This window comes from Heterodontus francisci, chromosome 26, assembly GCF_036365525.1.
Source record: "Heterodontus francisci isolate sHetFra1 chromosome 26, sHetFra1.hap1, whole genome shotgun sequence".
NCBI lineage: Eukaryota > Metazoa > Chordata > Chondrichthyes > Heterodontiformes > Heterodontidae > Heterodontus > Heterodontus francisci.
In genome coordinates, this window is record NC_090396.1 from 23,761,048 (window position 1) to 23,785,605 (window position 24,558).

The 24,558-nt window shown below is 43.0% G+C and overlaps 1 protein-coding gene across 5 annotated transcripts in view; it reads right to left on the reverse strand.

Moving 5' to 3' along the window:
• The window catches only part of mprip (myosin phosphatase Rho interacting protein), a 533,204-nt gene that overhangs the window by 456,832 nt on the left and 51,814 nt on the right, over positions 1–24,558 (reverse strand). For all 5 annotated transcript variants that reach the window (XM_068057934.1, XM_068057930.1, XM_068057933.1 and 2 more), the window contains one exon: positions 8,233–8,310. In XM_068057934.1, coding sequence (XP_067914035.1) covers positions 8,233–8,310 — 78 coding nt within the window. The remainder of the gene's footprint in view (positions 1–8,232; positions 8,311–24,558) is intronic.

Consider the following 24,558-nt stretch of genomic DNA (forward strand, 5'->3'; position numbering starts at 1 on the left):
CCTACCTCAGTACCCAAAAAGGCCATTTTTTTTTCCTACCCAAGTTCACGTCCCTTCCTAATTCTACTGAATTTGGAATTAAGCCAAATCTCTTCGAATGCTTCTGAGGCAGCATCAAGCAGGTTTAGTTCAGTCTATTTTAGAAGTCAAATATCAATCCAAGTATGAAGTTACACTGAGTTTAGTTAATGGCTTCTTCAGTTTATAATGATGGCCTGAGCTTTGATCCTAGTTTTGTACAACATACTGCTCCTCATCATTTTAAAAACTTAAAAGATGCTTTCCTTTATTTTGCTGATGAGATAAATTGAGCTTCTCTTCAATTATCTAAAATCCAAAAACAATGTTGTTGCCTTCCTCTGAATTAGTCGCTTTACTTTTTCATCTGGAAATTTCTCCTGAAATGCTATCCAAACAAAAAGCCTCACTTCTATTCAGAGCTCCTCTGCCATCAATTAAAGCAGTGTAAACCCTATACAGCTGACATTGTTGCAAGTCTATGATTGGTATTTCAAAGTTCAACTCAAATAAACATAATCCAAATGGAACTTGAGATTCACAACTAACTGCAGATTTTCTATGAAGAACATTTCAGTATCTGCACTGCTTTGCAAGTGTTATGGATTTCTACAAATAATTCATGAAACTATCATAAAATCAAAAAATGCTGGAAATACTCAGCAGGTCTGGCAGCATCTGTGGCGAGAGAAGCAGAGTTAATGGTTCAGGTCAGTGATCTTTCATCAGAACTGACCTGATGAAAGGTCAGTGACCTGAAAATGTTAACTCTGCTTCTCTCCCCACAGATGCTGCCAGACCTGCTGAGTATTTCCAGCATTTTTTGTTTTTATTTCATATTTTCAGCATCTGAAGTATTTTGCTTTTATTCATGAAACTATTACCCTAGTTAGAATACAGGCAATGTGAATTAGGGGGGTCAAAAAGAGAGACAGCACACAGCTAACATTTCTACTACGGCACAGTGGATAACTAAACAATAGTGAATTGAAGGCAAAGGGGTGATGTGATTTGAGGTTTAGGATTTTGAAAGGAATTGATTGGGTAGATAGAAAGAAACTTTTTCCCCTGGTGGAAAAGTCTATTACAAGGGAAGGTACCCACCATTCAGGAAAGTTAGGAAACACTTCACACAAAGGTTAGTAGAGGTAAACAGTATAACCTTAACAATCAAGATAATTTTAAATCAGAGATCAATACATTTTTGCTAGCCAAGTGTATAAAGGGATATGCAGCCAGAGTGGGTGCATAGATGGAATTAGAGTATAGATCAGCCATGATCTCACTGAATGGCAGAACAGGCTTGAGGAGTGACTGACTTCCTCTTGCTCCTATGATTTAAGGAATCAGCCTATACTCTGTTATTCTAGAGACTTGAACACATAATCGGACACTTCAGTGCAACGCTGAGGGAGTGCTGTACTGTCAGAGGTGCTGTCCTTCAGATAAGAAATTAAACCCCCTCAGGTTTAAAAGATCTGATGGCTTTTTCAAAGAACAGGGAACTTGGGAAGCATGAGCCCGAACTTCCGGTTGCTGGCCATTTCCACACACCCCCCTGCTCACATCTCTGTCCTGGGATTACTGCAGTGTTCCAGTGAATATCAACACAAGCTTGAGGAACAGCATCTCATTTACCGATTAGGCACGCTACAGCCTGCAGGACTGAACATAGAGTTCAATAATTTCAGAGCATGATGGGCCCCCCATTCTTTTTTTTTAAAGTTTTTTTTTGTGTTTATCTTAGTTTGTTCAGTTTGTGACTACCTACTTTTTTTTCCATGTTTGTACTTGCGGCTGTTCAGTTTTTAGTCCATTAACACCCTATCTGTGCTAATGTTTTGTCTTCCAGCACATCATGAACATACTGTTTGCCTTTGCTCCATGACCTTCTGGTCAGCTATTCTGTGACCTTGTCTTATCAACACCTTCTCTTTTGTTATCTCTTGCCCCACCCCCACTTTACTTGCTTATAACCTTTTACATTTTTTATATCAGCCAATTCTGAAGAAGGGTCACTGACCTGAAACGTTAACTCTGCTTCTCTCTCCACAGATGCTGCCAGACCTGCTGAGTATTTCCAGCATCCACAGTATTTTGCTTTTAAATATAGGGGACTTTTCCTGGTGTCCTGGCCAACATTTATTCTTCAGCCAACATCACAAATAAATTATTTGTTTGTGGGATCCGTGTGCGTGCAAATTAGCTGTCATGTTACCCTACACTACAACATTAACTACATTTCATAAGTATTTCTGGTGAGGAAGGGTTTTTGGATATCCTGATGTCACAGACAACAAAGGTACTCCATGAGAAGACACCCCACTTAAATGGATTGTTTGTGAAGTCCGGTAACGTCAGTAACACTGAGTGGGGCCTTCACGTTGGGTGAGCTGACCAAAGTATTAGGTTAGTTCATCTATGGTAGCTTGCGGTGCCCAGAAAATAGAACTCATCCACTTACACTAGAATTGACATTCTGATCCAGTTACTTTTGCCCTACGTTTACAAAACAGGTTTAAGCACATTCATAGACCTACCCATTCTTTTACACCATCTGAAGCATGTATTCATGCACTGAAGTCATGCATGGAGGCAGGAAGATAAGTACAGTTTGGAAAAATACAATGTGAGTAGGATGTTTATGCAACTCATTTGCTGAATCAAACAATTATCGAATGCTACTCTATTCCTGCAATTCCTCACACAAAGTTCCCAATCTCAGCCTGATCACTGTAGAACTTTTGGCAAGGGAGGTGGTAGAAGCAAAAAAAAAAAAAACTACTTTTTTCCCTGTATGGCTCAGTTGTGTACTAATCAATGCAATTATCGAAGTAGCCATTGGGAGAACTAGACTCTAGCAATTAAAAAATTACTAAAGTACAAACAGTAAACCGTACATTATAGAATTTTGTCCAGATTCTGTACTTCAGTTTAGGACAGATTAAACATTTGCACTTTTTTGATCAAAATATACTTCAAAAAATTTGAATTGTTAATGTAATTCCTGAACACAAAGACGACCAGAATTGGCCGCAGCAAATGTTAATTTATTACTTATTACAGTAAGCGTTCTGAAGCTGACCATGCAGTATTATATAAGCACCTAATTAGAGGAGAGCAGTACAGGAACATAGAAGCAGGATTAGGCCATTTCAGCCCGTTGAGACTGCTTCACCATTCAGTTGGATCATGGCTGATCATCTACCTCAACACCACTTTCCCACACTATCCCCATATCCCTTGATGTCATTAGTATCCAGATATCTATCGATTTTGATCTTGAGCATGCTCAAATGATTGGAATTCTCTTCCAGAGAGCTGTGGAAGCTCAAAAATTCACCACCCTCGCAGTGAAGAAATCGCTCCTCCTCGCAATAGTCTACCCCTTATTCTGAGACTATTGTTACAAAAGTGCTTCCAAGTTTTAAATATTGTTCTTTTTTGAGGATCTGTGTTAAAACTGAAATGATTCCATACATACTACTTGCCAGAAAGAGCCCATGACACAAACCCAAAGATTGAGAAACCTGTCTGACCATGGGATCTAAAGTCCTAATACAAAAGAAAGTTTTAAGACTATGAAAATCTCCTTTAACCACGTCTGAAAAAATGTTACTTCAGACTCAACCAGCAAAGCAGCAAAAGTCAAATGTTCCACTTACCCTTAAAGTATATTCATTAAGCTACCACAAAATAGTCTAAAGTGCTCCTTTTTTATAAAAGTTTTATTAAAGTTTTAATTTCTTAAATCATAAGTGATCGAAGACTGCTATCACTACAACCTAACTTAAGCTTTAGAGAGTGTTGTGCATAATAATTGTGGGGGGGGGGTGGGGAGGGTTCTCCATTGCTCGACATGTCAACACCCCTAAAGTTGCAATGCTGAGCCACAGAAACTAGGAAATTTTTAGGTTGAACTCCAAATCAACTCAAAGCATGCTCTTCTCAGCTGGGGTGACAGTGAAGGAAGTTGAAAAAGAGAGAGAGAAAGTCTAAAATATTCTTCCTGTTTTCTGGACAGGCTCAGGCATTACCTCCAGTTTAATAGCCAGCTGTAAAAATGAAGAATGGTAACTTGGATAAAGGTATTGGAGCTCTGCCAGTTCCTTTAGAACCATACACTGCATAAGTCATTACCTTCTGGTGGGGTAGGGAAGAATGAGAACTAAAATTCTAAAACATGCAGCTGCATCACAAGGTATTTAATAATCAGACAGAGCAAGCTCCATCCCCAGTCATTAATATAGCATAATCTTAATTAATAGGTCATCAGTGTATGCTGTGCAGTGCAGGATATTTGAGAACATTTTGTATCTATGTAAAAATGCACCCAATTTTTGAAGCTCTTTATGGATTAACATTGAAAATAAAATCGCTGGTAAAATCTGCGCTCAGAGTTTCAGCAAAACACAATAGTAACATAGACATTACGGTCCTAGACTAGCAATCCAGGGGCACTGAGCTCAAAGCCCATCATAGGAAGCTGTATAATTGAATTCAATGCATCTGGTGAGGTGGGGGGGGGGGGTGGAAAGGCAGGGAAACAAATCACTAAAACTGTCATTTTCTTATAAAAACCCAACAGTTCACTGATGTCTTCAGGTAACAGGGAACAGAACCTGTCAGCGATCTCATCTGGCTTGTACGTGACTCTCAATGGTCATGGATGTAGCCTAACTAGCCACTCAGCTGTACAGCAATTGCATAGGAGGATGGACTTGGTGACCAAACAGGAAATTAGGAAAAAAGACTGAAGCAATTACAACAAAATTGATCCTGCGAAGTCCGGTAATGTTAGTAACACTTGGAGTGGTGCCTTCACGCTGGGTGAGCTGACCCACAGATGAGCCGAACAGCAGCCTTGACATCCATCAGCCAAAACCGCAAACTCCTCAAAAACCATTCCTGGGTATATGCTGTCCCATGGCGGAGCAGGTCTATCTCGATGGGGGTAAGAGATGTATGCAGCACAGACATAACATTCACTTTGGACCTCATGATGCCTCATGGCTTCAAGTCTAATGAGGCTCAGGAAACCCCCTGATTACTGTTCCTACCTGCAATACCTGATAAATCCTCCATGTGGAACACCACTTAAAGGAAGCAACGAAGAAAGGTATCCATGAGGGAATATGGGCTATCACAGCTTTTCTAAAAAAAAAAAAATTATTGGATATGTGGACATTACTGGAAAGGCTGGCATTTATTATCCATGCCTAGCTTTCCTTGAGAAGTTGACAGTGGCGACTTTCATGAATTGCTAATGGCTATGTGGTGATAGTGCTTCTACAATGCTGTTAGGTAGGAAGCTCCAGGATTTTGATCCAGCAATAATGAAGTAATGACGAAGTCAGGATGGTGTGTGAAGTGGAGAGGAATTTAAATGTGGTGATGTTTCCATGCATCTGCTGTCCTTGTCCTAGGTAGTAGAGGTCGCAGGTTTGGGAGATGGCGTTCAAGAGGCCTTGGTGAGACGCTACACTGCATCTTGTAGATAATATACATGGTAGCTGCTGCATCTTGCAGATAGCATACATGGCAGCCGCGATATCTGATGGTGAAGCGGTGGTTGTTTCAGCCAATAGGAGGTCCTGATCAGGTGTGTTGCTTTATCCTGGATGGTATTGAGTTTCAGGTGTTGTTGCAGATGCACTCATCCAGACAAGTGAACAGTAGTCCATCTCACTCCTGATTTGTGCCTGGTAGGCAATGGAGAGGCTTTGGCAAGTCCAGAGGGTGAGCCATTCACCATACAATGTCCACCCCTCACCTGCTCTAATTACCACATTTATGACTGGTCCAGTTGAGTTTCTAATCATTAATAACGCCAAAATACTGACGTGGTACCATCAGCAATGGTAATGCCGTTGCATGTCAAGGAGAGGTGGTTAAGCACCCTCTTGCTAAAGATGTTCATTGCTTGGCACTTGTGTTTCTTGCCACTTCATCAGGCCAAGCCTGCATGTTGTCCAGATCTTGAAACATAGGAAAGAACAATCGAAACAGAAGTAGGCCATTCAGCCCCTCAAATCTGTTCCACCATACAACTAAATCATGGCTGTTCTGCATCTCACCTCCATCTGCCTTGGCTCGTAACGCTTAACATTTTTGCCCAGCAAAAATCTATCAATCTCAGTTTCAAAATTTTCAGTTGACCGCTCGCCTCAACAGCTTTTTGGGGAAGATTTCAGATGTCCACTCTCCTCTGTGAAAAGAAGTATTTTCTAACCTCACCCCTGACCAGCCTAGTTCTAATTTTAAGGTTATGGACCCTCATTCTGAACGCACATCAGAAAAAGCTACCCCATTAAATCCTTCAAATCAGTTTAATCACTTCAATTAGATCATACATTAATCTTCCATATGCAAGGGAATACAAGGCCTAATCTATGCAACCTGTCCTCATAATTTCATCTTTATAGGCCCAGTATCATTCTGGTGAATCTGTGCTGCAGCCCCAACCAAAATAATACATTTTCTGGAGGTGCAGGACCCAGAACTGAATGCAGTCCTCCAGATAGGGATTAACCAGAGCTCTGTACAGCTGTAACAACTTCCACCCCTTTGTATTCCAGCCCTCGAGACATAGGCCATTCCATTAGCCTTTTTAATTATTTTTTTGTACCTGTCCACTATCTTTTACTGATTTCTGTACTAAATTTTTCTGCTTATCCAACATTCCAAGATTCTCACCATATCGAACATACTCAGATCTATCTTTCTTGGGTGTAAAGTGGACCCCCTTATACTTTACCACAATAAACTTAATCTGCCACAATTTTACTCATGGGCTTAATCAGGCAGATAATGTCTGCTCCCATCTATACTATTTACTGCACCATTTAACTTTATGGTGTCAGCAAACTTGGATACACAGCCCTCTATTCCTTCATCCAAATAATTTATAAATAGACTGAATAACTGAGACCCCAGTGCAGATTCCTAGGGGACACCAGAGTCACATCCTGCCAAGCGGAATACATACCCGTTATCCCTATTTTCTGTATCCTACCTAACTAATTCCCTATCCAAACCAAGCCTCCACTTTCATGTGCGCTCATTTTTGTTAATAGTCTCTTATGTAGAACTTGGTCAAATTCCTTCTGGAATTCTATATAAACATCAATAGACATTCCCTTACCTATCACATTTGCTACTTCCATTAAAAAAATCAACTATGTTCGTTAGACATGATGTACCCTTTACAAATCCTTGCTTGCTCTCCAATTAGCTCATATTTGTCCAAATGCTCAGGCATTCAGCCCCTAATCACAGACTCTGACTTCCCCAAACTTATGTTAGACTAATATGCCTACAAATTTGAGTTAATCTCTCCTACCCTTCTTAAATAAGTGATTTTGGCAGTTTTCCAATTCAAGGTGACAATTCCTGAATCAAGAGTTTGAACTGTTTCATTGTCTGAGGAATTGTTCATGGAGCTCAACATGGTGCAATCATGAACCCCACTTCTAACCTTATAATGGAGGGAAGATCACTGATGAAGCAGCGGGAGATTGTCTGGCCTAAGACACTGCTCTCAGGAACTCCTTCAGGTGATGCTCTGGGACTGAGATTGGCCTCCAACAACCACAACAATCTTCCAGGTACAACGCTGGAGAATTTTTCTCCATCGCCATTCACTTCATTTTTACTAGGGTTCCTTGGAGCCACCCTTAGTTGAATGCTGCTTTGGTGTCACTCTCACCTCATCTCTAAATCACATCTAAAATTCAGATTTTGTGTCTACATTTGGACCAAGATTGTAATTAGGTCCAGAGCAGAGTGTTCATAGCGGAACTAAACTGAGCATCAGTAAGTAATTGATCAGTAAGTGGACCTTGATAGCATTGATAACAATTCCATCAATCAATTTGCTGATGATTGGGCCGGTAGGGCAGTAACTAGCCCAGTTGGATTTGTTGTACTCACGGTGGACAGGACCTACCTGGACAATTTTCCACACTAATGTGAGTGTTGTAGTTGTACTGGAACGCTTCCACTAGAGACCCAGCTAGTTCTGAAGCACAGGTTTACAGTACCAGAGCTGTGATTTTGTCAGGGCCTATAAACTTTGCAATGTCCATTTAAGAAATTCCAACCCTAACATAATTTTCAAAGATATTTAGAAAAATTGTAGATACAGATTAAAAACAATTTTTTAAAAAACTTCAGCACCAGTCTAGAAGTTATACACATAGGAGACTAGCTTACCCTAGATCTCTGCATTGGATTTTCAAAATCTGTGCCTTCAGGTGCCAAACACAACCAGCCTCCGTAGATAGGTTTAGCCTATAATGAAAAGCAGCAAAAACAAGCCATTATGAACATTTTCCAACCTCAATTTTACAGTATGAACAGATATTCAACCATAAACAAATCTGATAAACAATCTACATTAGCCAAGCATAAAACTAAAAAAGGCAAAGAAATGGATTATAAACACTGCAGTTACAAAACACAAACTGAATGCTTTTTCAGCTGAAACAAATTGTGATGTCACTTGGGCAAACAGTCACACACACCCTGTCCAGGCTCAAAATCATTTGGATAGGTATCAGAGGCTGTCCAGCACAAACAGAAACAAACACACTTCAATATTCTTCTCAGACAGGACTTTCTTCCACTCTAGGGTTGTGGGTCCTTTAGGTGACTATACAGACCAACCCTGGATCCGCACAATCTGCCACAGGTGGGCAGGTGGTGTTTGATGATGAGGCGAGTGAATGGGATGCTGGAATTTCTGAACGCTCCTTCCGCTGTTTGCACTTAGTCGCTGCCTGTGTATGTCGGCACTGTTCGAACTGGCTGGCACCATCGCGGATGCTTCTCCTCCATTTTGGGCGGTCTCTGACAAGGGATTCCCACAAATCAGTGGAGAGGTCACATTTTTCAGGGAGGCTTTAAGGACATCCTTGTCGCATTTCCTCTGTCCTCCTGGTAGCCTCTTGCCTTGACGGAGCTCAGAGTAGAAAGCTGGTTTTGGGAGTCTTGTGTCAGGTATGTAGATGACGTGGCCCGCCCAACGTAACAGACTAGCCATGACCAGTGTTCTCGATACTGGGGATGCTGGCCTGAGAAAGGACATGCCTGTCCTGCCACTAAATAGGTGAGATCTTGCGGAAGCACCGCTGGTGATCTCTGTCCAGGGCTTTGAGATGTCTTCTGCACAGTGTCCATGTTTCCGATGCATACAGGAGGGCAGGTAACACTGCAGAGCTGTAGTCCACGAGCTTGGTGCCAGGTTTGAGATCTTTGATATCAAAAACTCTCTTCCTCAGATGATCCAAAGGCTGCACTGTCACACTGGAGGTGTTGATGTCTGCCTTTGCTGAGAGGAGGCTGCCAAGGTATAAGAAGTGATCCACATTGTCCAGTGGTTCACCATGGATCTTGATAGTCGGGGGGGGGGGGCAGTGTTGCGCTGCGGCAGCAGGCTGGTAGAGGACCTTAGTCTTCTGGATGTTTAGCTTAAGGCCCATTCTTTCATACGCCTCAGTGAACACATCGACGAGGGCTTGAAGCTCGGCCTCTGAATGTGCGCACACACAAGCGTCATCAGCGTGCTGAAGCTCAATGACAGAGGTCGGGGAGACCTTGGTTCTGGACTGGAGGCGACATAGGTTAAATAGTTTCCCGCTCATCCTGTAGAGGAGATCTACTCCGGCAGGGTGTTTCATGGAGATGAGGTGGAATGTTGCAGCGAGGAAGATAGAAAAGAGCGTTGATGCGATGACACAGCCTTTCTTGGCCCCAGCTCGCACTCTGATTGGGTCCGTGACAGATCCGTTGGCAAGAATTACAACTTGCATGTTATCGTGCAGCAAGCGGAGGATGGTAACGAATTTCTCCGGCAGCCAAATATGAGGAGGATGTTCCATAATCCCTTCCGGTTGATGGTCGTGATGTATACGGATAAAAGCCACTCAGCTAATTTTGTCATCCTTCAGCAAGGGCCTACAGTTTACCCCATCCTGGCATTCAATAATGCTGCAATTTTTACCTCCTCGACCCTAACCAGAAGCCCATTCCAAGTGTTAAACATACTGAAGAATTTTTTGACATCAGACCTAAATTTTCCTTCCACAGTCTGATACAAGGTCAGCTCTCAAATGTTGCCTTCAAAAGGTTGAAAAGCCAAGATTGTCCAGCCTTTCCTCAAAGCTCAATCCTCTGATGCTAGATATCATGTTACCTCTTCAAAGAGGAGTTTTTAGCAGAACGTGAAAGTCTCCCTCATGTCTCATCTGCTTTGTTAACCTTTTTGAAATGGGAATCATGTTGGCCCATTTCCAATCTACTGGTACCTCCCCAGTGTTTACCAATTCCCTCAATTACTGTCCATTCATTACAAATCTTCTCCCTTATCTCAGCATTCTGGGATAAATATAATCTATCCTGGTGGATACATTTGTTTAGAGTCTCCTTAAGAACATCTTATTTGCGTTGAAGTTACTAATTCTACTTGGCTTATGGCTACTTAGGAAGTGTGCACTCATGTCTTCATAAGAACAGGGAGTGGGACTAATTGAATAGCTCTGCCATAAGGCCAGCACAGACAGGATGAATTGAATGGGTTCCTTCTGTGCTGTATTATTCAGTAATTCTTCTCCACTGAACGTGAAGGAAATAATCTATTAGAAATGTAGGTTAAAAAAAAAATCAAATTTCAAACCTTGCTACATAAATACGTAAAAAGGATATGGAATGCAACTAGACTGTAGAAACTTTTTCGAAGAAAAAACTCTATTCAGTACAATTTTTCTGAATACAGGGTAATCTGATGAATTCTGTTCATTTGCAATGCCATAACTAATTGGCAACATTAAGCTTAGAGTCAGTAATGTTAGCTCAACAGTCCAACCAGTGAAACAAGCATTCCACAATAATGCAGTTGCGATTTACTCAAAAGCGTCATTAAAGCCTGGATTTAACGTCTTTGCCTGTTGCTTTTAAGTAGATATTTGCAGCTTAAAATAGGAGAAAAATCAGGGGCACACAAATTTTAAATAAGCACAGCCATTAATAATTTAATTATTTGATGGATATGGGCGGCGAAGTGGCGAGCACCGCAGCCTCATAGCTCCAAGGACCTGGGTTCAATTCTGGGTACTGCCTGTGCGGAGTTTGCAAGTTCTCCCGGTGACCGCGTGGGTTTTCGCCGGGTGCTCCGGTTTCCTCCCACCGCCAAAGACTTGCAGGTGATAGGTAAATTGCCCATTGTAAATTGCCTCTCGTGTAAGTAGGTGGTAGGGAATATGGGATTACTGTAGGGTTAGTATAAATGGGTGGTTCTTGGTCGGCACAGACGCGGGGGGCCGGTGTTTCAGTGCTGTATCTCTTTAAACATGTATTTTTTTAAATTACATACTGAAGTTCTTTTTTAAATTTGTTCATGGGAGGCAAGCGTTGGTAGCAAGGTCCAGCATTAATTGCCCTGGAGAAGGTGGTGGTGAGCTGCGTTCTTGAAGTGCTACAGTCCATCAGGTGTAGGTACACCAGCAGTGCTGTTGAGTTCCAGGATTTTGACCCAGTGACAGAGAAGGAACGGCGATATAGTTCCAAAATCAGGATGGTGTGTGGCTTGGAGGGGAACTTGCAGGTGGTGGTGTTCCAGGTAGTAGAGATTGCGGGTTTGGAAGGTACTATTGAAAAGAGCCTTGGCGAGTTGCTGCAGTGCATCTTGTAGATGGTACACACTGCTACCACTGTGCACCAGCGGTGGAGCGAGTGAATATTTAAGTGGCGGATGGGGTTCAGATCAAACGGACTGCTTTGCCCTGGATGGTGTCGAGCTTCTTTAGTGTTGTTGGAGCTACACTCATCCAGGCAAGTAGAGAGTATTCTATCACACTCCTGACTTGTGCCTTGTAGATGATGGGCAGGCATCGGAGAGTCAGGAGGCAAGTCACCCACGAGAGAATTCCCAGCCTCTGACCTGCTCTTGTAGCTGCTGTATTTATATGGCTGGTCCAGTTAAGTTTCTGATCAATGGTAACCCCCAGGATATTGATGGTAGGGATTCAGTGATGATAATGCCACTGAATGTCAAGGGGTGATGGTTAGAAACTCTCTTTTTTTTAATATATAGAGATACAGCACTGAAACAGGCCCTTCGGCCCACCGAGTCTGTGCCGACCATTAACCACCCATTTATACTAATCCTACACTAATCCCATATTCCTACCACATCCCCACCTGTCCCTATATTTCCCTACCACCTACCTATACTAGTGGCAATTTATAATGGCCAATTTACCTATCAACCTGCAAGTCATTTGGCTGTGGGAGGAAACCGGAGCACCCGGAGGAAACCCACGCATAACTTGTAAACTCCACACAGGCAGTACCCAGAATTGAACCCGGGTCGCTGGAGCTGTGAGGCTGCGGTGCTAACCACTGCGCCATTGTGCCTCTCTTGTTGGAGATGGTCTTTGCCTGGCAGCTGTGTGGTACAAATATTACTTGTCACTTATCAGTCCAAGTCTGAATGTTGTCCAGGTCTTGCTGCATGCAGGCATGGACTGCGTCAGTATCTGAATAGCAGCAAATGGAACTGAGCACTGTGCAATTGTCAGCAAATATCCTCACTTCTGACATTATGTTGGGGGGAAAAGTCATTGATGAAGCAGTTGAAGGTGGTTGGGCCTAGGGCACTACACTGATGCACTCCTGCAGCGATAACCGGGGGCTAAGACGATTGGCCTCAAACAACCACAACCATCTTCCATTGAGCTAGGCATGACTCCAACCAGTGGAGAGTTTGCCCCAATTCCATTTATTTCAAATTTTGCTAGGGTTCCTTGATGCCACACGATCAAAAGCTGCATTGATGTCAAGGGCAGTCACTCTCACCTCACCTCTTGAATTCAGCTCGTTTGTCCATTTTTGGACCAAGGCTGTAATGAGGTCTGGAGCTGAGTGTGAGCAAGTTGTTGAGTAAGTGTCACTGTCACTTGATAGCAAAGTCAACGACACCTTCCATCACTTTGCCAATAAGAGTGTAGCCTGATGGAGTGGTAACTGGCTGGATTGGATATGTCCTGCTTTTTGTAGACAGGACATACATGGGCAATTTTCTGCATTGTTGGGTAAATGCCAGTGTTGTAGCTGCACTGAAACAGCTTGGCTAGTTCTGGTGCACGAGTTTTCAGTACTGCAGCCGTGATGTTGTCAGGTTACACAGCCGTTGCTGTATCCAGTGCCTTCAGCCATTTCTTGATATCACATGGACTGAATCATATTGGCTGAAGATTAGCATCGAGAATAGTAGGAACCTCAGGAGGAGGAGGCGGCGGCTGAGATGAATCATCCACTCGGCACTTCTGGCTGAAGATGGTTACAAATGCTTCAGCCTGGTCTTTTGCGCTGATGTGCTGGGCTCCCACACCATTGAGGATGGGCATGTTTGTGGTGCCTCCTCCTCCGGTTAGTTGTTTCACCAACCAAGCACTCACAGCTGGATGTGGCAGAACTCCAGAGCTTTAATGTGATCTGTTGGCTGTGGGATCACTTAGCTCTGTCTGTAGCATGCTGCTTCAGCTGTTTAGCACACATATCATCCTGTGTTGTAGCTGCACCAGATTGGCACTTCAGTTTTAAGTATGCTTGATTCTGCTCCTGCTGTGCTCCCCTACACTCCTCATTGAACCAGGGATGGTCCCCTACCATTAATTAAATTGCTTTAAGATGGAAAAAGAAGCTGGACTCTTCAAAGGTCATTAGATTTTTGTGTTTGTTGATTTACTAGTTTTTTTAAAAACTCAAAAGACCAGGGATGATTATACCTGGTTTCTTCCTGGTGTGTATGGCTCAGCTGCTCACTGTATAAACTCAAACTATGGAGCTTTTGAATCCTCTGCAAAATAGCACTAATCTCTTCCTTCAACTTATATATTTGTTTTTAAACAATTACAAAAAAACTCAGTTGTTTTACAAAGCACAAGACTTGCATCTCCCTCTCCATCCTGTACCTCCCCTCACCAGCATGTTAGAAGAGGTTCAAATTGCAGACTTGGCAGAAACTCCCATTCAACTTCTCTTTTCCCATCCCCGGATCGACAAATTGCCAAATTCAGCCACCTTGTTTGTGAACACAAACAGTATGGCTAGACAACAGAAAGAAGGGGTGGAAGAAATAAAAACAACAACCAGCAGGATATTTCACCGAGTCAATCTGCTCTACCTACTGGATGCAGATGAGCACTGGTCAAAGTTACTTATCTACTTGCAAATCTTCCCTTCTGCAATGAGATAAAATGAGTAGTAACTACAGTTAAAATTAATTTCTATAACTGCCTGGCCCAAACAATTTAGCTAAAATCATTGCTAGATACTGATAATTGTTCCAATTACTGGGTATAAAAGTATGTAAAATCCTACAATCTTTAAAGAAGTCATTATAAAATAACAGATAATTTTTCTTGGACCCACAAACCAATTTGGAATAATTGCCATCACCAATATTTGAAATGTAAAGGGTTCAAGGTAGAGATAGAACAAAAGTGCACTGGAGAGATATTTTGGGAGTTTTCGGATTTCCTGGTATCATGGTCAATTTTTAATTAAAAATTGCTAACTTTATTGGCTTGATCTTGTTTAGAAACACAATTCCCACATAAAACTTGGGCCTCATCATACAGATCACAGTAGTTCAAAGAGATTGATCTGATCAAGTATGTCAATACCTTACATCAGCAAGTGAACCAGGAAGAAGCTATTTAAAGATCTCCAGGCTTTAGTACATTTAAATTGCAATTTTCCTTGAAATAAAGTTTTAAATCCATATACAAAAGAACCAAAATTAAAGAGACTAAAATCATTGTTAACAGCCAGTTTTTCATTGGAAGTAAAATTTGAACCCAAATCCCAATCACTTTGCGATGTGGGGCAAGCTAAATGAGGAGAAAAAGTGATGCAGAATTGTCTCATGCTTTGTAGAACTACTGCTATGTAAACTGTATACTGATAATACTCTTGCTTTTCAAAATTTAATTACAAAGTTTTACTATAAAGCCAGAATTGGAAGCTTTATTTTAAGCAACAAGACTGCCTAATTCACACAGCTCCAAGTGGTGTAAACCTCGGCACAATTTTGGAAGTAACTTCAACCTAGAAGTTGGAAAATGGAATACTGTTGGCAGAATGTAGTCATAGAGTCAGAGTCATACAGCACAGAAACAGGCCCTCTGGCCCATCGTGTCTGTGCCGGCCATCATGCACTTACCTATCCTAATCCCATTTTCCAGCACTTGGCCCATAGCCTTGTATGCTACGGTGTTTCAACTGCTCACCTCAATACTTGTTAAATGTTGTGATGGTTCCTGCCTCTACCACCTCTTCAAGCAGTGCATTCGAGCTTCCAGGTTTTCCTCAAATCCCCTCGAAACTTCCTGCCCCTTACCTTAAATCTATGCCCCCTGGTTATTGACCCCTCCACTAAAGGGAAAAAGTTTCTTCCTATCTAATCTATCAATGCCCCTCATAGTTTTGTATACCTCTGTCAGGTCTCCCCCTCAGCCTTCTCTGCTCTAAGGAAAACAACCCTAGCCTATCCAGTCTCTCTTCATAGCTGAAATGCTCCAGACCAGGCAACATCCTGGGGAATCTCCTCTGCACCCTCTCCAGTGCAATCACATCCTTCCTATAGTGTGGTGACCAGAACTGCACACTGTACTCCAGCTGTGGCCTAACTAGCATTTTATACAGCTCCATCATAACCTCCCTGCTCTTATATTCGATGCCTCGGCTAATAAAGGTAAGTATCCCATATGCCTTCCTAACCACCTTATCTACTCGTGCTGCTGCCTTCAGTGATCTATGGACAAGTACACCAAGGTCCCTCTGACCCTCTGTCCTTCCTAGGGTCCTACCATCCACTGCATATTCCCTTGCCTTGTTAGCCCTCCCAAAATACATCACCTCACGCTTCTCAGGATTAAATTCCAATTACCACTGCTCCGCCCATCTATATCATCCTGTAATCCAAGGCTTTCCTCCTCACTATTTACGACACCACCAATTTTGGTGTCATCTGCAAACTTACTGATCATACCTCCTATATTCACGTCTAAATCATTAATGTACACTACAAACAGCAAGGGTCCCAGCCCCGATCCCTGTGGTACACCACTGGTCACAGGCTTCCACTAGCAGAAACAACCCTCGACCATTACCCTTTGCCTCCTGCCACTAAGCCAATTTTGGATCCAATTTCCCAAATTGCTCTGGGTCCCATGAGCTCTTACCTTTTTAACCAATCTCCCATGCTGAACCTTATCAGAGCCTGACTGAAATCCATCAACTGCTTTACCCTCATCTACACATCTAGTCACCTCCTCGAAAAATTCAATCAAGTTAGACACGATCTCCCCTAACAAAGCCATGCTGACTATCCCTGATTAATGCCTGCCTCTCCAAGTGGAGATTAATCCTGTCCCTCAGAAATTTTTCCAACAGTTTCCCAACCACTGATGTTAGACTCACCAACCTGTAATTACCTGGTTTATCCTTGCTACTCTTCTTGAATAATGGTACCACATTTGCTGTCCTCCAGTCCTCTGGCACCTCTCCTGTGGCCAGGGAGGATTTGAAAATTTGTGTCAGAGCCCCTGCTATCTCCTCCCTTGCCTCACATGACAGCCTGGGATATATCTCATCTGGGCCTGGGGATTTATCCATTTTTAAGCCTGCTAAAACAGCTAATACTTCCTCCCTTTCAATACTAATTTGATCAAGTATATCACAATCCCCTTCCTTGATCTCTATACCTGCATCGTCCTTCTCCATAGTGAAGGCAGATGAAAAGTGATCATTTAAAACCTCACCTATATCCTCCGGCTCCACACACAGATTGCCACTTTAGTCCTTAAATGGCCCTACTTTTTCCCTGCTTATCCTCTTGCCCTTAATATACTTATAAAATGCCTTAGGATTTTTCTTTATCTTGCCCGCCAGTGTTTTTTCATGCCCCCTCTTCGCTCTTCTAAATTACTTTTTTTTTTATATAAAAGTACCCCCCTTTCTATACTCCTCTAGGGCCTCCGCTGTTTTCAGCCGTCTGAATCTGCCATAAGCCTCTTTTTTTTCCCCCCGATCCAATCCTCTATATCCCTGGACATCCAGGGTTCCTTGAACTCGTTGGTCCTACCCTTCACCTTAATGGGTACATGTTGGCCCTGAACTCTCACTATTTCCTCTTGAATGAATCCCACTGGTCTGATGTAGACTTTCCTACAAGTAGTTGCTCCCAGTCTACTTTGGCCAGATCCTGTTTTATCATACTGAAATCGGCCTTGCCCAATTCAGTACCTTTATTTCTGATCTGCCTTTGCCCTTTTCCACAATCACCTCAAATCTTAAGAGTTATGATCACTATCCATGAAATGCTCCCCCACTGACACTTCTACCACTTGTCCAGCTTCATTCCCTAAGATTAGGTCCAGTACTGCCCCTTCTCTTGTAGGACTTTCTATATACGGGCTCAAAAGCTCTCCTGTATGCACTTTAAGAATTCCGCCCTCTTTAAGTCTTTTACACTAAGACTATCCCAGTTGATATTAGGGAAGTTGAAATCCCCTACAATTATTACCCTATTATTTTTACACCTCTCAGATTTGACTTGCATATCTGCTCCTCTATCTCTCCCTGACTGTTTGGAGGCCTGTAGTACACTCCCAGCAAAGTGATTGCCCCCTTTTTGTTTAAGTTCTACCCATATGGCCTCATTTGAGGAACCTTCTAAGATATCATCCCTCCTTACTGCAGTAACTGACTCCTTGATCAACAGTGCAATACCACCTCTTTTATCCCCGCCCCTGTCACGCCTGAAGATTCTATACCCTGGAATATTGAGCTGCTAGTCCTGCCCCTCCCTCAACCAGGTCTCTGTGATAGCAATATCATAATCCCATGTGCTAATTAATGCCCTCAAATCATCTGCCTTACTAGTAAGACTCCTTGCATTAAAATAGATGCAATCCAGCCTTGCATTTTTCACTTGTGCCTCAACAGGTCTACATTTGCTCTACCTTCCAGACTGACACTGTTTCTCTTCTATATTTGACTGTGCATCACCCCTTACTGTACTTCCACTCTGCATCCCATCCCCCTGCCAAATTAGTTTAAACCCCCCGCAACAGCACTAGCAAACCTCCCAGCAAGGATATTGGTCCCATTCCACTTTAGGTGCAACCCGTCCCACCTTTGCCAGAAACAGTCCGAATGATCGAGGAAACTAAAGCCCTCCCTCCTGCACCATCTCCTCAGCCACATCTGCTCTATCCTCCTATTCCTATATTCACTAGCACGTGGCACCAGGAGAAATCCAGAGATTACAACCTTTGAGGTCCTACTTTTTAATCTGCTACCTAGCCCCCTAAATTCTTGTTGCCGTGCAGTTGCCTTTAGAAGCCTGGAGATCATCTGTGACACATTTGAATGTGCATGTCACCAGCTGTAACAGGGGGAACATGTTCCTGTCATCTGTCAGTTTGACAACGACTGTACATTAACCACAAAGGCATTCCAAGACAATAAGTTAATGCTCAAGACACTTTAAATCAACAAGTATTAACTTGAAGCGATGTGTTCACATGCACTGATGAGATAACTGCGCAGAGAGGATTTTTAAATTTAAAGAAAGTCCTGTGAAAAGATCTGAATGAATGTTGTCCTCAATATTCTACTTGAATACCCAAGAAAATGTGTTTCTTTCATGGTTTTACATACGAACATACAAATTATGAGTAGCAGTAGGCCTCAACCCCTCGAGCCTGCTCCACCATTCAACAATATCATTGCCTTTTTTTTTTTGTTTTTTTATTTATTCATTGAATGTAGGCATCGCTGGCTAGGCCAGCATTTATTGCCCATCCCTAACTGCCCTCAAGAAGGTGGTGGTGGCGAGTTGCCTTCTTGAACTGCTGCGGTCCACGTGGTGTAGGTACACCAACAATGCTGTTGGGAAGGGAGTCCCAGGATTTTGACCCAGCGACAGTGAAGGAAGGAACAGCAATATAGTTCCAAGTCAGGATGGTGTGTGACTTGGAGGGGAACTTGCAGGTGGTGGTGTTCCCATGCATTTGCTGCCCTGATCCTTCTAGTTGGTAGAGGTCGCAGGTTTGGAAGATGCTGTCTAAGGATCCTTGGTGCATTGCTGCAGTGCATCTTGTAAATGGTACACACTGCTGCCACTGTGCGTCGGTGGTGGAGAAAGTGAATGTACGCAGATGGGGTGCCAATCAAGCAGGCTGCTTGGTCCTGGATGGTCTCGAGCTTGAGTGTTGTTGGAGCTGCACCCTAAAGGCCTGCTACCTGACCCAAACCCGACAACGTGTCGGGTTCGGGTCCGCATCAAACACACACAGCAAGAAGTAAAAAACCTACCCGAGCTGAGAGTCCGGGATGTCAAAGCAGGAAACTCAGTCTGCGCAGTGTCTCTGACGTCATCACGCTCATGCTGCAGCTTCCTGAAGATTGGGTGTCACAAAATAAGTAAAAGGGAACATTCCGGTGGTCGGGTCAGGCAAAAAATGGAGGGACTCGGGCTGGGTCGAGCTCGGGTTCAATGTGGTTCCGTCGAGTTCAGGTCGTGTTTTTTTTTTTCCGGTGACCTGAGCAGGCCTTTACTGCACCCATCCAGGCAGGTGGAGAGTATTCCATCACACTGCTGACTTGTGCCTTGGTGGACAGGCTTTGGGGAGTCATGAGGGGAGTTACTCACTGCAGGATTCCTAGCCTCTGACCTGCTCTTGTAGCCATGGTATTTATACAGCTACTCTAGTTCAGTTTCTGGTCAGTGGTAACCCCTAGGATGTTGATAGCGGGGTCAAGGGGAGATGGTTAGATTCTCTCTTGTTGGAGATGGTCATTGTCTGGTACTTGTGTGGCACAAATTTTGATTTGATTGCAATCTCAACTCCACATTCCTGCCTACCCCCGATAATCTTCTACCCCCTTGCTCATCAAGAATCTAACTACCTCTGCCTTAAAAATGTTCAAAGACTCTGCCTCCACCATCTTTTGAGGAGGAGTTCCAAAGACACACTACGCTCAGAAAAAATTTCCCCTCATCTGTCTTAAATGTGCGACCTTGTATTTTTAAACTGTGACCCCTAGTTCTAGATTCTCCCAGAAGAGGAAACATCCTTTCCACATCCACCCCGTCAAGACCCCTAGTCTTAGACCCATTCTTCTCTCCCTCAAACTGAATGGAAAATTCAAGCATATTACAATCGCTGCTGCCTAGGGGCACCTTCACTACGAGGTTATTAATTAATCCTCTCTCATTGTACAATACCAGGTCTAGTATGGCCTGCTGTCTGGTTGGCTTCAGAATGTGCTGTTCTAAGCAACTATCCCAAAAACATTCTATGAACTCCTCGTCTAGGCTACCTTTGCCCATCTGATTTTTCCAGTCTATATGTAGTTAAAATCCCCCATGATTATCGCCATACCATTCTGATAAGGTCCAATTATTTCTTCCTTTATACCCCATCCTACTGTGTGGTTACGGTTAGTGTATACCACTGCCACGAGTGACTTCTTGCCTATCATTTCTCATCTTTACCTAAATGGCTTCTACATCCTGGTTTCCTGAACTTAGATCATCCCTTGCTATTGTGGTAATACCATCATTAATTAACAGAGCTACTCCTCCACCTTTTCCTTGCTTCTTGTCCTTCCTAAATGTCTTGTACCCTTCAATATTCAGGTCCCAAACCAAATCATCCTGCAGTTATGCCTCTGTAATGGCTATCAGATCGTACTTATTTATTTCTATTTGCACTTTTATCGGTTTCATTTCAAATGCTACATACATTCAGATACAGAGCCTTTAGTTTTGTCTTTATATTATTTTTGTAACCTCTAGCCTTATCTGTTGATTTACAGAGATTTGTATACTCTGTCCCTTCCTGTCAGGGTCTGTATCATTTCCCATATTATACCTTTCTCTCTTGCCTTGTCTCTACTCTTTAATTTACCACATAATCCCAAATTTGATCGCTTGCCCCCACTATCTAGTTTAAAACTACTTAGTTCTCTACTTCCCTATTTACACGGCTCGCTAGAATACAGTACAGCCTCCACTTTCCCTGAACCCATGAACTTTGCCCCATGAACCAGAACGCACATCTACCACAGTGTTTGAGGCACGCATTCATTTCTCTAATATTATTTGCCCTATGCCAATTCGCATGTGGCTCAGTCAATAATCCACAGATTACCACCTTTGGAGGTTCTGCTTACGCAGAAGATACTTCTAAATATACAATGGCCATACTTAAATACATACTTACCAATCTGTTACAGGGAAGGACAGATCAGAGGGAATCAGTGTACCATATAACACAACCACAGACTTAAAGTAATTCATCATAACCCCTGGAATAGTGGACAAATTCCTATGAATCTTTGTTTAATGTTATTTATGCATGAAATGACACATATATAAAAATGCTAAGGAACCTTTGGATGGAATGGGATGGAGCAGGGAATAATGTAGAAAACAACTGCAACGGGTCTTCATGTGACTCAACAGGCCAATTCTCGCCCCGCAGATCTTTGGGCACATGGGGCAGGACGTCTCAAGAAATAATAGGATCCGGAGTGCAGAATTTGCTTCCTTTTCTTTCCTTCTCTGCCGCCACACTGCCTCATCATTAAGGCATTTGAATTCAAAGCATGATGCAGCTTGATGGAAAAGTTGTCGCCATTTTGAACGATTGGTAGCAAGCTCCTCCTCAAACCGAAGGTCATCAATGTCAATGCTGCCATGCTTCAAAGAGAGCTGCAGAGTGTCTTTGAAGTATTTTCTTTGTCCTCTTCTGAAATGCTGGCCATTTGAGAGTTACGAAAACAGCACCTGGCAGGGGAGACAGTTTTCCGCCATCCGGATACAGCGTGCAGGCCACGGAAGTTTGTTTTGCAAGAAGTTTGCCTGCAAGCTTGTGGAGCTGGCTTCAAGAAAGGCACTAACGTTTGTTCGACGGTCCTCCCATTGAATCCAAAGGATGCAGCGGAGGCATTACTGATGGAATTTCTCTAGCACTCGTGAGCCGCTGACACCATATTCCTGAGAGAGCTGGACTGTGTAACAACAACTGCTCTGTACACTAGGACTTTTGTTGACTTGCTGGTGTCGAACACTCTCTGCTGTAGTTTGCAACAGGCTGAGCTGGAGCAGTTGATCAGTGCTGGATGTCCTCGACAATGGCAGCTTTTTGAGAGATGGCTGCCAAGGTATGGAAAATGCTCAACATATTCCAAAGTCTTTGTTTCAACATATATGGGAGGTGGTATATTTGGCTGACCAGGTGTGGGTTGTTAAAGGGAGTTTGAAACCAGTCTGCATTCCGCTTCTCACATTTGCCAAAGGTGGTCATTGCTGGCGTCTCTGATGTGGGCCCACTTCGTCTCTGCATCCCCTGCAGGAGTGTTTTGAAGGGCTTTTTCAAGTGAATTTAGAAACTTGTGTAACAGCTTTGGATAAGAAATTCTGTTCGTGCTGATGCACAGACGGCCTTTCTGCTTGGAGTGATGTAGCTTCTTCGGTTTGAGTGTAACTTTGCTGCACACCAGGGAGTGGTCGTGTTGTAGTCCGCACTGTGGAAGCTGCGTGTGATTTGAACGCTGTTTAAAGAGGCTCGCCTTGTGACGATGAGGTCCAGCTGGTGCCAACAACGTGATCTTGGGTGTCTCCATGAAACCTGGTGACAAGGTTCAGTATGAAAGAACAAGTTGTTGATGCAGAGGTTGTGATAGGTGCACAACTCCAGCAGTCTCTGTCCATGCTCATTCATCCTTCCAATGCCATAGCGCCCTAGGTACGAGGGCTATGAGTCACGGTCGGCCCCAACCCTGGCATTAAAGTCCCCCTGTCGGTATTAGGAATGCTACTAATGATATTATGGAGTGCCTCATAGAACTGGTCTTCAACTTCAGGTGGGGAGAAGACTGTTGGATCATATGTGCTGAGTAGGTGTATTGGACCAGAGGCGGTGAGCAGTCGGATGGACAGCATGCGTTCCGAGCCATTTGAAGGTGGCTCTATCATGCTGAGCAAAAGAGGTTCTGATGGTGAAGCCCACTCCATGCTGTTCTTGGTTCTTCAGGATCCCTACCCTGCCAGTAGAAGGTGTAGTCTTGCTCTCAGAGATCCGCTTGCAAGGAGGCGTGTCTCCTGAAGTGCTGCAATGTCCACATTGAGTCTACTGAGCTTGTTGTTAATGATGGCGGTCTTCCGAGAATTGTTGATTCGTGCAAGGTCTTCCGACAGACCAGGATTCACAGAGCTTTTTAAGCTATTTAATACCAGAGCGAAGCACTGATGATTACAGGACTAGCATTGGTAGTGACAGCAATTTGAGGGTACAAATTAAGAGGATCACACAAGAAGCATATTAACATATTAAAGGTGTTCTGTTTGAAGTGTCTTTTTTCCTCTATTCTGTGTTTGTATCACTACACTAGATACATCTTATAACACTAATATAGCACACATATAACAAGATATTCTGTACTCAGTAATCAGAAAGATTTACATCATCTTTGCATCAAAATATACCAGTTCTTCATTAATTCCAGTTTCATTCTTTACTTCAAATGAGGAAAATATTAAGATAAAGCCTGTCTCATCACTTTTTACATCTCAGCTACTCAACCCTGGATTATTTCTAGAACCTCCTAAAATTTAATTGAAGGATCAAGGAGAAATCTATCTTAAGAGTTAATGCATGCTGAAATAGGCCCCTTAACAAAGGAGCGCAGGGTTTCTACAGCATATTACGTACACATCAAAAACAGAATAAGAGGATACCTAAGGAAGGAGTTAAGCAAACTTTAAAATTAGGTGACATCATAAAGTTTACCAACTCCTATACATAGGGCCTTAACATTTTTCACAGCTGTGAATTTGGGTCATTGACCGTGAAATCTCGGGTTGTCCGTGAAATTAGCCATTTTGCTAACTTCGCACAATTTATTTTTATTGTTTTTTTTATTCATTCATGGGATGTGGACGTCGCTGGCCAGGCCAGCATTTATTACCCATCCCTAATTGCCCTTGAGAAGGTGGTGGTGAGCTGCCTTTATGAACCGCTGCAATTCATTGACACAAGGCTCACCTCGCCGATTGCTGGGCATGTTGCGAACATCATGCATTTTAGTAATTGACACAAAGTTCAACTCACTGATTGGCAGATGAGGAAGGACTTCCCAGTGCAGTTTTGAGAGAAGCAGTCTCAAGTATTAGCAGACAAGTGAGAATACCAGAATAAGCAAATCAAAAAACAGCCACAACCATTACTGCGGCACATCAGTGAAAGAATCTGAAAGCCAAATTATGCAGGCCAATGGTGAAATACTGTTTTGTACAAAGTGCAATGTTTTGTTGCATCACACACAGCGGGAAATAGTTCAGCATCACCTAGAGTCCGAAAGCCATCGCAACAGAAAGACAGCATCCGACACTGTATTGCTAGAAAACGAACACGCAAAAAAAGATTTCACCTCTTGTTAACTCGTGAACAGAGAGCTCAG